General features: G+C 37.9%; 1 protein-coding gene across 8 annotated transcripts in view; it reads right to left on the bottom strand.

The window, feature by feature from the left end:
* Positions 1–14,941, bottom strand: part of NRXN3 (neurexin 3) — a 906,050-nt gene that overhangs the window by 534,502 nt on the left and 356,607 nt on the right. For all 8 annotated transcript variants that reach the window (XM_063399086.1, XM_063399087.1, XM_063399090.1 and 5 more), the window contains one exon: positions 4,428–4,547. In XM_063399086.1, coding sequence (XP_063255156.1) covers positions 4,428–4,547 — 120 coding nt within the window. The remainder of the gene's footprint in view (positions 1–4,427; positions 4,548–14,941) is intronic.

Genomic DNA, 14,941 nt, shown 5'->3' with positions numbered 1-14,941 from the left:
TCTCTTTTAGAAGGTTTTCCGAAGAAAACAGCCACATTACCTGTTGGTCCCTCTCATAACATTTTAGCATGCTGGTCAAATTTACCAGGTTTAAAAACCAGAGGAAACATGGATATTTAAATTCACACTAGTTTTGCATGTGAATTTTCAAAAACACACTAGTTTTGAAATTTGACAACTGGATAATGACCTGAATAACTATTTCCAGTGTGCTATAGACAGACAAAATTTAGCAATAGTATCTGACTTGACTACATCTGCTGGTCAGCAAGTATATAGACACAAGTCTCAACCAGTCACTACAAGAGATATTTGTCAGTCATTGGGATTATACCTTGGAATCACACCAATCAGCATAGCTGAACCCAGAGCAAACTCCTCCAGTTTCTCTAGGTTATATCAACTCTGGCTTATAAGCTTCTCATATTCTGTGCTGTCTCCTGAAGCCTCCTATCATTACTCACCTTAAGAGCTTCCAGGCATTAAAAGACAAAAACAAACCAAAAAAACAACCAACCACCCAACCAAAAAACAGTAGCCCTTTCAAGACTTTTCCTACTAATTGCAAGTTGATTTTTTTTTCTGTTGGGGATAAAACAAATCCTGAACACACTTTTAAAGACACATGGATGGCACATCCTGGCTTGTAGTGTATAGAGAGTCAGATTGAATGAACTGATGGTCATTTTCTTGCTTAGAGACTCCGGAAACACCGAAATATTCCTAACTCACCTCTCATGATCATGTACAAACTGCAGTTTCTCAGTTTATACTTTGTGGAAATGTGACCAAGTTTTATTCAAAGACAGCAAACAAGCATAATTGTTATTAGAAAAAAAATTCAGCTATCTACTTCAAATATGAAGAAAAAATATTATATAAACCAATTCACCTTTTTTACTTATTCCAAATTTTACCAGTGGATCTAAATATAAATGCAATTATACAGAGACCATGGAAAACTTCAGTCCAAGCAGACACAGCTGACCAAACTTAGAAGCAGCTGAAGGCAGTCACAAATTTATGACTATTTAAAAATTCAAGTGTCAGCACCAATGCAAATGTTTTTAAATCCTGAAACACTTCTTCACCAGAAATAATATTATTTTAGTTTGAAAAATAGAAGGTTCCAGAAATTGAAATAGTACATGGGGAAATTTGTTTAGATAACTTCCCACTACTGTGATTCTTAGAGATTTAGCATTTCAGTTTCAGTGTTATAAAATTTATGATTTTTCCAAACCAGAAGTGCATTTTCTTAAAATTAGGTAAGTCACTGAAAAAAAAAATCCTGCTTATTTGCTTCAAAAAATTAGAAAAATAAAATTAAGAGATGTCAGTTCTCAAAGGCAAGAAAACTCTTCCTTTGTTTTTCTACACTTAAAAAAATACAAGGTAATGGTGGCCTGAGCCAGGAGAGAAAAGTCAAAATTGGAAAATCTGGAGTACACTGGGACAGGGAGCCCAAATATAGGGGACATTAAAAATGGAGCAAGGGAGTTTGAAGGAGGTGAGCCCAGAATGCTAGAAAAGGTGAAAAATGGGAAAACTGCGGCTGGCTTAATAAAAACAAAATAATGTTAGAAGCAGGGCTGTAGAAAGTCAGGAGTAGTTCAGTGAAAAACTGGAAAAAACATGGCAATACAAGATCAGAATCAGAACAGAGATGTAATTTCCTGGGAAATCATGGAGTGCAATCCAGTATTTTCTGATCTCATTAGCTATTAACCCCACCGGCAGAGTTCACCTCTAGTTCCCCCACTGTGCTCTATAGAGTACTGTATCTACTACAGCAATCAGAAGCTCTCTAGTTCAAGTGGTAGCAGACAGAAAAAATTCCAACCTCCACTGTGGTATTTGGGTGCTAGGACGATGTCATGGAGAGGAATATATCTGCTGTATTTGTATCTCATTTACCACTGATGTTCTGAGGTCAGGGGGAATGTGGGACAAAGGTTTTGTGATTAAACAGTAAAATGCTGTCCAGAATTCGATTCTGTCTCTGCCTTAGATGTCCTACAGGAAACCAAGTCAGACACTTTATTACAAATTTTTCATAGGGGGTCATGAATTGTCTACATCTAATTCCCTAAGTGGCAGGGTTGAACTAACTTACAGGATGTAATTTACAGACGTGCTGAATCTTTCTGATACAAATGACTAAAAATACATGGCAAATTGGTACCAAATACATCCAACTTTAATCTGGTGCCTTGTTCCCTAACCTGTAAAATGGGAAAATGTGCCCACTCACTTCACATAACATACACAAGGGAATAAATCCAGTTAAAGCTTCTTAGTTCTGTATAAGCATGTTGATGAGTAGCCTACAACACATAGCCAAAAAAAAAGGCAGATCTAAATTTAGAGCAAAATTCAGCTGGCTTGCATTGTTCCAAACAAGCAACAAGAAGATAGAAATCAAATAGGCTGTTTATTTTTACTGGGGGCCCAATTTAAACTTCTGATCTATGCCTAAGACAGCAAGAATCCTGTGGAAAAATCTATGTGACCACACCACTGAAAACTGTTATCATCTGCCCAAGGAAGTGGGATGCAGATAGCACAGAAAATCTTAACTCTGGGTTTTCTGACTTTACCATGATGGCATTCTTTTAACAGATATTTTTAGCCGTAATGCATCTTTAATTATGTAATTCATATACATGTACATATGCGTATCCTATTTTAGCATAGGATTGTATCATTATTATTTATAAACTCAGTTTCGTGAAAAAGAGACTTCAGAAACAGATGGCACTGGGGGATCGATTCGTTAATGCAGAGAGTGCCACCTCGTGGTGCTTCCTAAAAAAGCATATCCAGAAGAATTGTTCCCAAATCCAAAAGTAATCGGGATGAAGTGTTTGTTGGCATGTGTCACTAACTCAAGAAGTTCCCTCTTAAATATAAATTCTTTTTTCCTATAAGCTAATTTAGACCAAGCCACCACCAAGGCTGACTTCCAAAAAGGAGAGGGAATGATTTTTCTTGCATATGTTTCTTCTCTCTTGCAAAATCACAGCCAACATAGGACAGCATATATTTACTTCAGATATAAAATGTATTTCAAATCATTTTCTTGTAAGCCAACCTCTTTGGGTTTATTTCAGATTTCTGACTCCTGGTCTTCCAAATAATGTAAATCACCACAATACTTAAAATAATTCACATTCATACAGAAGAAAAAGACTTTTTTCAGAGACAGGATGTAGCGCTCTGGCTCTATGTGTGGCAGTCATTAATTCTAGTTGCATTCTGAGTAGAAGCTACTCAGAAAAGAGGATTTCAGCTTTTGGCAAACCAGCATGGGTGTTAACTAACAATCATCCCCTCACCAGTTTTGCATCCAGGGTTCCTGGGTTTTTTATTCTATTATCAGCCTCCAAACTGCTGATGTTTTTCTCAAAAACTCAGCTCCTAAAGTTATATACAACTATGAGAATTTTAGACCTTCAAAAGAAAAGAAAGAGGTTTCTGGCTCTTGCAGTCATGGAGAAATGGACATGAAAAGTATCATCTCTAAAACTCTGCAATTAAAAAAGGATCTGGACTACTTTGATCATTTCAATGCAAATCTTAACCTGTTCCCTTAACAGCAACTTTCCTGACTGACTGATCTTTTCTTTCCTTACTTCAACTACATTTCTCTGCAAAAAGAAGTAGGAGCTCAAAAAGCTGTCTGGAAAGGCAGAAAATAATTTTTTAAAAATCAAGTGAAAAAAAAAGGACTGGCATACTCTGACAAGTCAGGATGCTCCCTAACCTCTAAAGTTGGGAACAAACTTCTTTGCTTGGGGTTTTTTTGTTTGGTTTTTTTTTGTTTTGTTTTGTTTTTGTTGTTGTTGTTTTTTGGTGTGGTTTTTTTTCTAGATGGCTCTGAACAAGAACTCATTAATAAAAACAAAAACTAAAAAAAAACAAAAACAAGAATGCCCAAACTACAAAAAATGAAAGAAAAATAAAAAATTAACAGCAGAGACATAAATCCATGCTCTGTAACACATGTACTGCATTCAGGTTTATCATCAAGGAAAGGTTTGTACAGACGAACAGTCCAGAGAGCCTTGGCCTTGATTCCACAGCATTGGAAACCATCACACATGCAATTCAGGAATGAAGTGTATTCAGCCTACCTCAGAAAAGAGCCTGGACCACGAGGAAGTTCTGCTGAGCACTTTTAGAGTCTGAGATATGTACAAGCTTTTCTGACCCCTAAACTTGTATCTCAAGTAGTTACAGTTCTCACAGAAGTTTCTGGTGCAGACCTGAACACTCATCTTCAACACTAAATAATACATGAATGGTAACAGGAAGGGGTGGGGGGAAAGATACACAAACAACAGGGAGAAGAAGCATAAAACGGCAAAGACTAGGAACAGAGATACAAAGACAGTGATCAAAAAATACTGCTACATCACACTTACCCTCAGCAACATCATCATCCACGATCAGCTTGAGGCTCTTTCCTCGCCGAACCACTCGGACAGTGTGCCACTCGTTGTCATTGAGTTTCTGCCCAGCATAAAGAGTTTCAGGTCCCTTGCCTGGGAAGGGTGATAGGTGCAGCAGTTAAAGCCAGACTCACAATCGCTTTAGCACCTTCTCAATGGGAAAAGTCATGAAAATCAACTTGGTGTGATACAGACCAATAGAGTGTACAGGTAAATAAGAACCTGTAATCAACCCTCACACCTACACCTTCCCAGCTCAGCAAATCACAAACCCTTCCACTCAGTCAGGTGCCTTCCTCCACAGAGCCCTAAAGTCTCATGCATTTAAAATGGGTAGAAATCTCTCTTGTGCTGTTGTACTAATTTCCAAACATCACATTGCACAGCACACTACAGCAATAGGAAAACAAGATGATGATTGAAATGTCTCTAAAGTGGAGCCTTTATGGTCGCATTTTGCTCTCCTAAGAATCTGGATTTACAACATCCCCAAGGTACATGGGATTCTTTTCAAAGTTAAACACACTGGTCTTTCAACACTACAGTATCAAACACCAGGTTGGTTTCAGTCTCAAAAAAACCCCAAAAACAACAACAACAAAAAACCACCCGCCCCCCCAAACAATTTTAAAAACCCACAGAACTTCATACCTTACCTTTAAAATGATTTTTAAAAATTAAATCTCATAAAGAAAACCATTCACCAACCTTGCAGTTTGCTTTAAGGTTCTTTGGCAAAGGAGCCTAGATTGGAGGTGCTTACTTCACCCCTTGAATTACAGTCAAAAGAGAAAGGGGAGCCATGTCTTCTCCAAAAGGTTATACCACAGTTGCCCTTGCAAACAATGCTCCTGGGAAAACAGCATTAGTGCTACCCATATTTGTCTAGTTTTGCTGCTCACCCATCACAGTTGACAGGCAATTACTTAAAAAATTAATTGTTCGGACTACAGGACCGGAACACCTCACTCATGTCAAATGGTAAGTGAAATTGAATAATGGTGTGTGCTAAATTAAAAGCATCTATCCTCACTTCAGTTCAGTACTAAAGTAGAGGGTTTTGATCCAGGTATACCAGAAAATGTAGAATGAGGACAGACAAACTTGTTGCACACTGGCCTGAAGACACTGCCCAGCCCAAACTGGCAAAAGGGGAACCCATGGAAAAAAAAAAAAAAGGAAAAAAAAAGAAAAAAAAAAAGACCTATGGAATATATTGACAGAGGTGGAATAAGAACAATGAGGCACTGCTACAGCTCATCATCTCATCATACTGCACTGGTAAAACTAATGTCACATAGTCCGTAGCCCACAGGATGCACAGTGCCTAATGAGCGTAATGAGCAACATTACTGTAATTACTTCTCACCAAAGAAGGAACATGAGCAAAGAAGGATATCAGCTACGATTCAATGTGTAGTACAGGAAATCTTCAGAAGGAGACCAAAGCAAAATAAATATTCTATTATTCTTTTAAAAAAAATTATGCAGTTCATGCTAATATAAAAAGGAGAAAAATACCTTTTCAAATAAAGACCTTTGCCCACCAATTTCACCATAAACTAAGATGAAAAAATGTTTTTCTAGTGACCTGAAAGATAAGATTCATTCTTGGATTAAAAGGATGGGGAGTCATATATTGAAGTTACAGAGAATATCTTCTTAGCAGGAGAAACTCATAACTTCTGCCATCCCTCATCCATGTGCCAAAGTCACATACCACACATGTAAGTCCAGCTGAACAAGGTAGCTAGATTTTGGCCAGAAAGCTTAAGTTCTTTGGCACCAGACAAGCAAAACTCTAAGAATCCAAGAGAGTTATGCTAGATTTACATCAGTAAGTAGATTTTGTCCTAAAGCAGAATTCACAAAATTATATCTCTGGATGGGCAGCGAAATCATTGCCTACATCAAAATATACAGCATCAGTTACTCTAGTTCTACACAGCCACCTCCCAGGTCAGAAGATGAAGGAGGTCACCTGGAACTGTGTGTTTATATAATGCCATCTGAAAGCAGGGTAAAAGGGGGAAGGGGTGGCAAATGCTTTCTAAAAACCCCAATCTTTTCCACACACCCATTAGAGCTCTTGAGGGCTCAGCCAAGAGAAACAGTCAGGTGTGCTGGAGCCTGCTCAGCTGACAGTGCAGTGCTTTCTATGCAACAGCTCTGTGTTCAGCATGGTTGAGTAACTCAGTTGCTGAGCTTCTAGTTCCCATTTTTCAATCCTAGCCTGACAAAACAGGGATCAGCTAAAACAGTCTGGGGGTTGGCTTGTCTTAATGCTTACTGTAACACTTTCAAAACAAAACTGTGACATGACACCAACAGAAGTTATATGAATATATTTTTAGAAAATGTGGCTTAACCAATTCAAAAATAAATGAATAGAAAGTTGCAGCATTCCCACTTTTTCCAAATGAATAAGGTTGTCTACTTAGAAGTAACTGGTTAACAGCTTTGGCTAAAAATTTGAAAATTAAGCATTCTAGATATGAATTGTTTTATTAAAGTCCATGCTTTGATTGGCCAATTTTATATTTGATCAGTAGAAACTAAACAAACCTTTTAATACTTTTATTCACTTACCACCCTCCCTTTTGCAAAAATGGGCACTGGCTTCTTTTAGTAGGGTTACTTAAATAACATTACATACAAAAATTCAATACATGAGCTGCTTAAGAGCATTTAGATGAGCTTTTCAATCCAAACATATCTAACCTTAAAAGAAAGCATTAAACAAATGTTATTTATTCTAGTCAAACTGTTTTATATTCAAATGCTTTCAAGACATTTATGCAGCAGTGGGCTGACCTGAAAAGCAGCAAAATTGTGTCCTCATTTTTCAACTAAGAGTGTGCAAATGAATTGCCGCTCCTTGTGGTAGCTCCCATTGAATTCTACGTAGTTCCAAGTGTATACAGGGACTTTCACATCTGGATACCAAAATTCATTTCCTTGAGCATGATTCCTACGTGTGCCATTACTATACAGACATTTGTGTGTGATCAATTTTTAAACAAGGACTTGATGATTCCTAATCCAACAATTGCTGATGCTGGGGAAAATAGAAAGGAAATGGGCCATGTCTTCCTGCCCCATAACACTGTCCCTAAGAACAATCTCCTGCCAGGCATTTGTGTGCTCTTAGGTTTTGCAGGTTTACCTTTTTTCCTCCTTTCAAGCTATCTGCACCTACATCATCCTTCAAAATTTATAACAGACATATGACGAAGCAAAACAGAAGATTAAATGGACAGAGAAAGAAATCTCGAGATTTGTATATTCCCTTTGTACAACATTGTTTTATGATAAAAGACAAGAAAAGGAAAACAAAGAACTCTTCGAGCAATGAATGCCACACCCAGAAACACGTTCTATTTAAGATGCTTTGGGCTATTGGGCATTAGGTAATTTCAACAATTTATTTAATTTTTGTGCATTGCAATAACTTAATAGTTAAGCTGAAAGACCATCACTCCTGCTGGCATCTCTGACTGTCTTGGCCATTCCACCCCCTTTCCTAATGCTGTCAGAGGAATTGTGCATCATACGGAATTGATCCCTACATTTCATTTTCCAACTCAAATGAGGAAGGCTAGTGAACGTTCCTCTTATGCTTTGCAGTGGCAAATACTATTTAATCAGAAGCAAAAATATCTGTCCCTCAGCCATCCCCAAATTCTGGACACGAGTTCAGCTGCAGTTCAGGCTTCTTGAACAAATATTACTTGATTCAGCCACAGTGATTCCTCCTCATTCTCCCATGAATCCTCAAAAATCTACTCAAACTTTTGTGCGTATTGTTCATGAAAAGCAATCAGGATATGCTTTCAAGCATGGAAGAACTCCATCCAATCTGCCCAGTGTCTCAAACATTATCTCTGTATCAAAGGTGCACTGCTGCTAATTAATAGCTTGGCTCAAATAAACTATATAAAAGTGCCAAGAACACATGTGCCAAAGTATAAAGAATCAAAAAGCAGATCATGTCTTCTAAAAATGCCAATTTGCTTTCCATGTTGCTCCTCAAGAACTTGCTTGTTTAGGACAAAACAACTGGTCAGAGGGATGCAGTTCTGACAATACCTCTGCAAATGCACTTCCTATTCACCCTCAGTGGCTAATAGCACATGGAAATTTCCTCTGTGAGATAAAGGAGAAAGAGGATTAATCCCCTCTGCAGTTTCTCACAGATGAATCAAAAAGTGTGCTCTTACTTTGGTGCAGGCTGTCATCATCTGATCCAATTATAAGATTAAAATGAAACCAGGCTATCTTTAACATTGCACTTCTTATCCAACATTACAGAAAAAGTGGAAACTTGAAGTCTACGAAACACCACAAGAGCTGAACAGAAGGGACGTTGCCACATTGATGAGAATGGACAAGGTGCATCCCTCAGTACAATTACAATGATAAATAATTATACAGTGATACTAATGCTTTTCAAAGAAGACCCTCAGTAATGATGAGGTTTTCTCTGCTTTCACTTTTTCACTAAAACCCTTAGCTACCATCTCAGATTTTTTCAGTAGAAAGATGCATTTTTGTGTCTCTTTTATACAGGGCAACATCCTATCAGAATGCCATTAGCATCCCAATGCAAGGAGGGGCTGCGAAGGGGAAGTTTCTTTACCTCCCTCCCCTTTTTCATTTGTCATGGAGGAGGGGCATTGGTTGCTTTTACTTAGCTTTCACAGAATAACCAGAGAAGCTGTGGTTTGCTGTGTAAAATGTATACATAGAGATTTGTGAAACATGACAATGAATCAGAAGACCTCAAAAAAGGAAGAAATAGGTATAAGGACAAAGATGCTGGCAATTTTTCACACACCTTTGTGGTTTCCTGATATGTAGTAAGTTCCTGCAAAGCACAGGTCAAATATCAAAACACAAGAATGGCTCAAAAACAGAGCTGGCAGCTGCTCTGAAAATCTTCAGTAACTTTCAGTCTCCATTATTTATAAACCACTAGTGTAAATTTTGTTGTTTCCTTCAGGCAGAACTAGTATGGACAAAGTGTTTTAGGATGGTCTTTTCCTTGACCAGGATTTGCTGTTCAACACCAGGAGCATTGTTGATTGCTAAGAAACAAGTGGCAACCCCAGACTCTGTACATTTCAGACATTTGTGTAGACATCCCAGTCAAATCAACCTATATTCTCATACACACACACTTGTTTTGCTCATATACAGGCTTTAGAATTCCTCTTTTCAAGAAAATGCTGGCCACCAACAAGAAATAAGCAAGGAATAATCCCTACAGATACTGAGTATCATCACTGGAGACCTTACCTGCAGCAGTCTTTCCATTTCCTCAAGGAACGGGATCATGTCCTTGTACTACCCCACAAGTTAAACAAAACAGCATGCACTTAAGAAACAACTTTTCTGTGAGGCATGCTAAAAACTTCTATGTTTACAGCTTTACACAGTGGCTTTACTGTGAAAAGTCAATAAAGTTGAGATGATTTACATCAGCCTACCCAGAAGAAAAGTTTAATTATTTACATCCATTCAGCAGTAATAAGTGCATAAACAAAGTCCCTTAAACACCCACAGAGTCAATTAGCTTCACAAGTGCAAGTAAGAATTCCCTGAAACACGCAGACTAATAAAGCGCATGGAATTAGCTCAGCAACTAACTGAAAAGTAGCAAGACCACCCTACTAGTTCTTTCAAACATACTCCCATCTCCATATAAACATGACGAAAAATAAGCTCGATTTAATTATTTTGTATACAATCTACTTCAATTTTTTTAAAAAGCCCTTATTTGAAACAAGAACAACTAAAACCAAACCCAACAAAACACAACATAGTTCCTTGCTTTTGCTATAAATGCTATAAATGTATCACCATACTGAATAACTGTTATTTTCACTGCAGACGCCCTGGCCAACAGCTGTAATAAGGTTCAGCACAGATTCAGGCAGCATTCAAGACAGTCACAGCTTTTTCATAAGGCTCTGAAACAAAACCTAGTGGAGAAATTAGGCTGCATGTCTTTCAGGTGACATGAATATAACCTGTGATTAAGAACAGGGAGATGACTGCATATATCATACAGGTCACACATGACACAAACTGTCTTTATGTGCAGGTTTTTCATCAGTTAGTGGGTTATGCTCCTTGTTTACTTCAATTTCACTGCTGCTGAATTTTAATGCCTTAGACACTACATAACTATTGTGTATCTAGAGCAGAATAATTTTTAACAGGAAAACGTTGGTGTTAATAGAAATTTGATCCCCTCAAAAAGGGTATAAATAGGAAATTACAATTTCAATGAAAGGATATTTCAGTTCATCCAAAAATAATTTTATTCTGCTTTAGAAAACATCAAAAATCTTTTCACTTCAAGCTAAGTGAAAAAAAATACACTGTTTAAAAATAAAATTAAGCATTTCTTGTTATCTATTCAATATATTATTAATTTTTAATGGTAGTAGATGGTTTCTTATTTTTATTGAGTGAGCTTTTTCCACTTTTAAGGAAAGGGATTTTATTTCATATTCACAACCAGTGAGGAGGTCAAAAAAGGATACAGAAGTATGTAAAATAACCTCAAGTATTCATGCTTTTAAAATTAAGATTTACAAGAGTTTAATTAAATTAACTTCAAAGTGATTTCAGTCACACTGACTCTATGTTTTCAGATAAGGCTGTCATATGAACCACTTCACATTTGCCAAACGCCCTAAACCCGCTCCTAAGAGATCAAGGCAACAGAAGCCTCAGCGTACACATAAAGAACTCAAAGCTGCTATATTGTGACTCATCTACAACTTGCCTATGGAATTATTTGTACACACTAGATTTTCACAAAGCAAAGCTCAAGACCAGTCCTGGTGTAAGTTCAGCAGCCAGGCAATCACAGGAGCAGTGTCTACCACAGGGAGCACCACTAGAGGGAAACTGCATTCACTGAAGCTGCTGCTTAGACAGCCTTAGGTGAGTAAAAAGGAGTTACAGTACTCAGTGTTGCTTTCCAGAGTTTGTCCCGCTGATATATTTTGCTTTGAAGATGACTCCACCCCAGCAATTAATAAAATATCTCTAGGACTTCAACCCAGCTTTCCCTCCTTAATAGCAACTACCCATTGATTTCAGGTATATTTGTTTAATGGGTGGAATTTGTTGCCCAAGAAATGAGTATATGGTGAAATTACAAATATGCAGTTTTAACATGAGAGAGAATTTTAAAGTAACTATTATAGCAACAATTATGCATAGACTTTAGTACACCACAACAGTAATAAAGAAGAAAAAGAGATCCTATTTAAAGGAAGCTTTACATTTTATTAGCCTTTCAGTGATGCATTAAAATCAAAGAAAGAAGCAGGACTGACAAAGATAGAGATTTAAATCTTCTTTTTATTCCTGTGTAGATACAATACAAGAGATACCAATCCCAAACAGCTTCACACTAGTCCCACTGATGTACCTTCCTTGAAGCATAGATAGACTATGCTATCAACAGTAAGACCACTAAAGTTTCTCCTCCTGTTTAGTTTCAAATAGCTCCATAAATGCTACAAAGCAAGTGCATTAAGCATGATGATAGTGAGAAGATGCTGGCCATGAGGCTGAGACAACTGGAGCCATAAGTATAGAACAGACAAACAAAAGCAGCAATGACATAATTTGACTGCTAACTGCCTGGATGAGATTCACTTGGAGGGGAAAAAATCAAAATCAAATGTATGAGTCTTTAAAACAAGAATTGACCCCTGTCTCTCACACTCCTCAAAGATCTTTGCTTTTGCTATGTTAACTAAGTAACAGGAAAGAGCAGGCTGGAAAAACTCGCATCATCTCATTTAGTGAATATTCTCATGTTCTAATTGCCTCTATTACTTCATTTGAAAGGATTATTTGAATTTTGGAATTATATGATTCTTAATGGGGGGGGGGGGGGGGGCGGCCCTTTAAAATGTATTATAGCAGTAACTTCTCATCTAAATCTGCAAAGCAAGGAGACCAGAAAGATGGATAAATCATACAGTACATGGCAATACAGCACCTTCCTGTAATTGCACGTGTCTGTCTTCAGAAAAGGATCTGAGACCACTTTCTAACAATGGGAGAGCATCTTTGTCCCCCTCGTTCAGAACACAGAAAATAATCCCAAAGAAAGGGTCTCCTCTTCCCAAAGGCACATTTGGCATTTGAACAAGCAGCTGAGTCAGAAAAAAAAAAAAAAAAGCTTCTTGAAGCTTCCGTCCTAAATAATTGCATTAAAGTGTTTGTTTGTTTGGGGTTTTGATCAGTTTTGTAATGCTTTTTTGGACACACTGCACAATCCTCACCAACAGCATAGCACTAGAACAGAAGACAGTCCTGGTGCCAACACTTTATCCAGATAGGAAGGACAAAGAACAACATCATCATATGTTCAAGGAACCTAAATTTTTCTCTCAATTAAAATACCTTTCCCTGTGGCACCTGGGTGCGTGAGGTGTTACAAATGCACACAGAGTTACACCTTCATTGTTGCTAGGAGTATGACATGAACTAGCTTCAGCCTCCCTTGAAGAGCATAACAGCATCACAGAAATTATGTCCAACCAATTACAAAGCCAGCAGGATTCCAGTCTTCTGCACCAGGTACAAAACACTACATATGCCCTTTAGGTTTAGCTCTCTTTTTACTACCTCCATTCTGAAGGGTGCCACTCTTTTTTGTGATCTTTGGAGATTTTTAACTTGTTTATTAACAAGTATGTATAAGTCTACTGGGAACCCTGGGTGTATTGGTAGGAGGAACATCAAAATGCACAGAAATCATACCATTAACAAGTACGAACAGCAACCAAAATTTGCAAGTGGAGATCCTTTGTTTTCAGATATTACAGACAAGCTATGTGTGCCTAACTGGTAATGCACATTGGTCCTCTCTGCCTGAAGTGAGAAACTACTGAGAGAAGGATGGAGAGTGGTACTTGACCTTAACGTGGCAGAGTCTTTTATTTCACTTAAGGAGCTACTGAGGAACCTGAGGTTCTGGAAAGCTGAGGGATCAGTAGTGCAGACTGGAGTGTTTAATGCTAAAGGCATTTAAAAGCTTACCCACCTCAAACACTGTCTTTCACAGGGAACAGAATAGAGACCTCAGCTGCTCTAACTTTTTGAAGAGTCATTGACTATTCTCCCACTTCTTAAAATAGGAATGTTTAGCACAAGATAGCGACCATATAGCAACACAGATGACACTATTGTGACTGAAATTTTTCCTGATATTTAATAGCTAGAACATTGGTATATATTTTACCTATTAGGATGAACTGCACTTCCAGGTTACACAGTAGAAAACAAGTCAATCCAATTAAAACACATCATGGGGAAGTTCTACTGAGTCTACCTATACAACGAGTAGAAACATAGAAGACTCTCTCCAAACGCCCCCTTATCCTTTCTCTTCTTGAGTTGCAAGTTAAATACTTCCTTTTGGTTGCTGTCCTTTCATTTTTATCTTAGTATTTGCAGAATTCCTTATTTATCCAGGACACTACAACACTAATGCAACCTCAAAATAAAGTTTTAGGAGGCAGAATGTGGATAGAGTTGTGTTGCCAGCAAAAGCTTGGACCCTCTTGTCTAGCCGCAAATAATTTGTTTAATGACACTTAACCTTTCTATTTCCAAAAACCTTTCAGCAATAGTCACAATGCATACCTCCAAAAGAACTGGGACCCTGCTAGCAGAAATCTATCTCAGGGATAGCAATAAGCTCAGTATCCACTGATAAATCTTCCTCAGGTGCTTCACGGACACCACCAACCTCCAGCCTCCTGATAGCACAGACTGCTTGCTTTCTGCCAAACTGAGAAACTCAGATGAGAAAGACAAGTAGTATGTAGACCTACAGGCAAGAGACTCCTTATTTAGTTTAAGGAGCTATCAAGGAAGGATCACAGGCTTCTGGAAAGCCAAGGGATCAGACGTGCAGACTGAAGGATAGTTGAGGATTTACAGATAAAGATGACATCTGAGGAAATATCGAGAACTCCTTTGAAATTCAGATTTTAAAAGTCACAGCTTTCATGTAAGCTAAGGAGCATGTAAAGGAAAAAAAATGCCCTGGGAGAAGAAGAGGGAATTATAAAGTTAAGCACATAGCTTTAAACATATCCATATCTCTCTGTCCTCAGTGCTCCCAATAAAAGTGTAAGATCCAAGCTGATGCATCCCTCTTCTCAAGAGGATGCCATACCCCTTGAGTCACTCCATTTCATATGTATACCTTCATAAAAACCTCTGTGCTTCATACACCATCTACATGTAATCATAATACTGTTAATATTAGATAGGAGTACACCAGGTAATTAATTGTAAGGAGTCATCCTAAAACAGCAACATACCAGGAGAAAGAGAAAAGAGAAAAGAGAAAAGAGAAACGAAGTAGATCTCTTCCCACAGGATGTAGACTTACTCGTGGAAAGGTACCCACCACTATTTGGGGATTGTCTATTGCTGCCCAA

Source organism: Prinia subflava, chromosome 5 (genome assembly GCF_021018805.1).
Source record: "Prinia subflava isolate CZ2003 ecotype Zambia chromosome 5, Cam_Psub_1.2, whole genome shotgun sequence".
In the NCBI taxonomy this organism is placed as follows: domain Eukaryota; kingdom Metazoa; phylum Chordata; class Aves; order Passeriformes; family Cisticolidae; genus Prinia; species Prinia subflava.
This window is presented reverse-complemented; position numbering and strand designations above follow the sequence as displayed.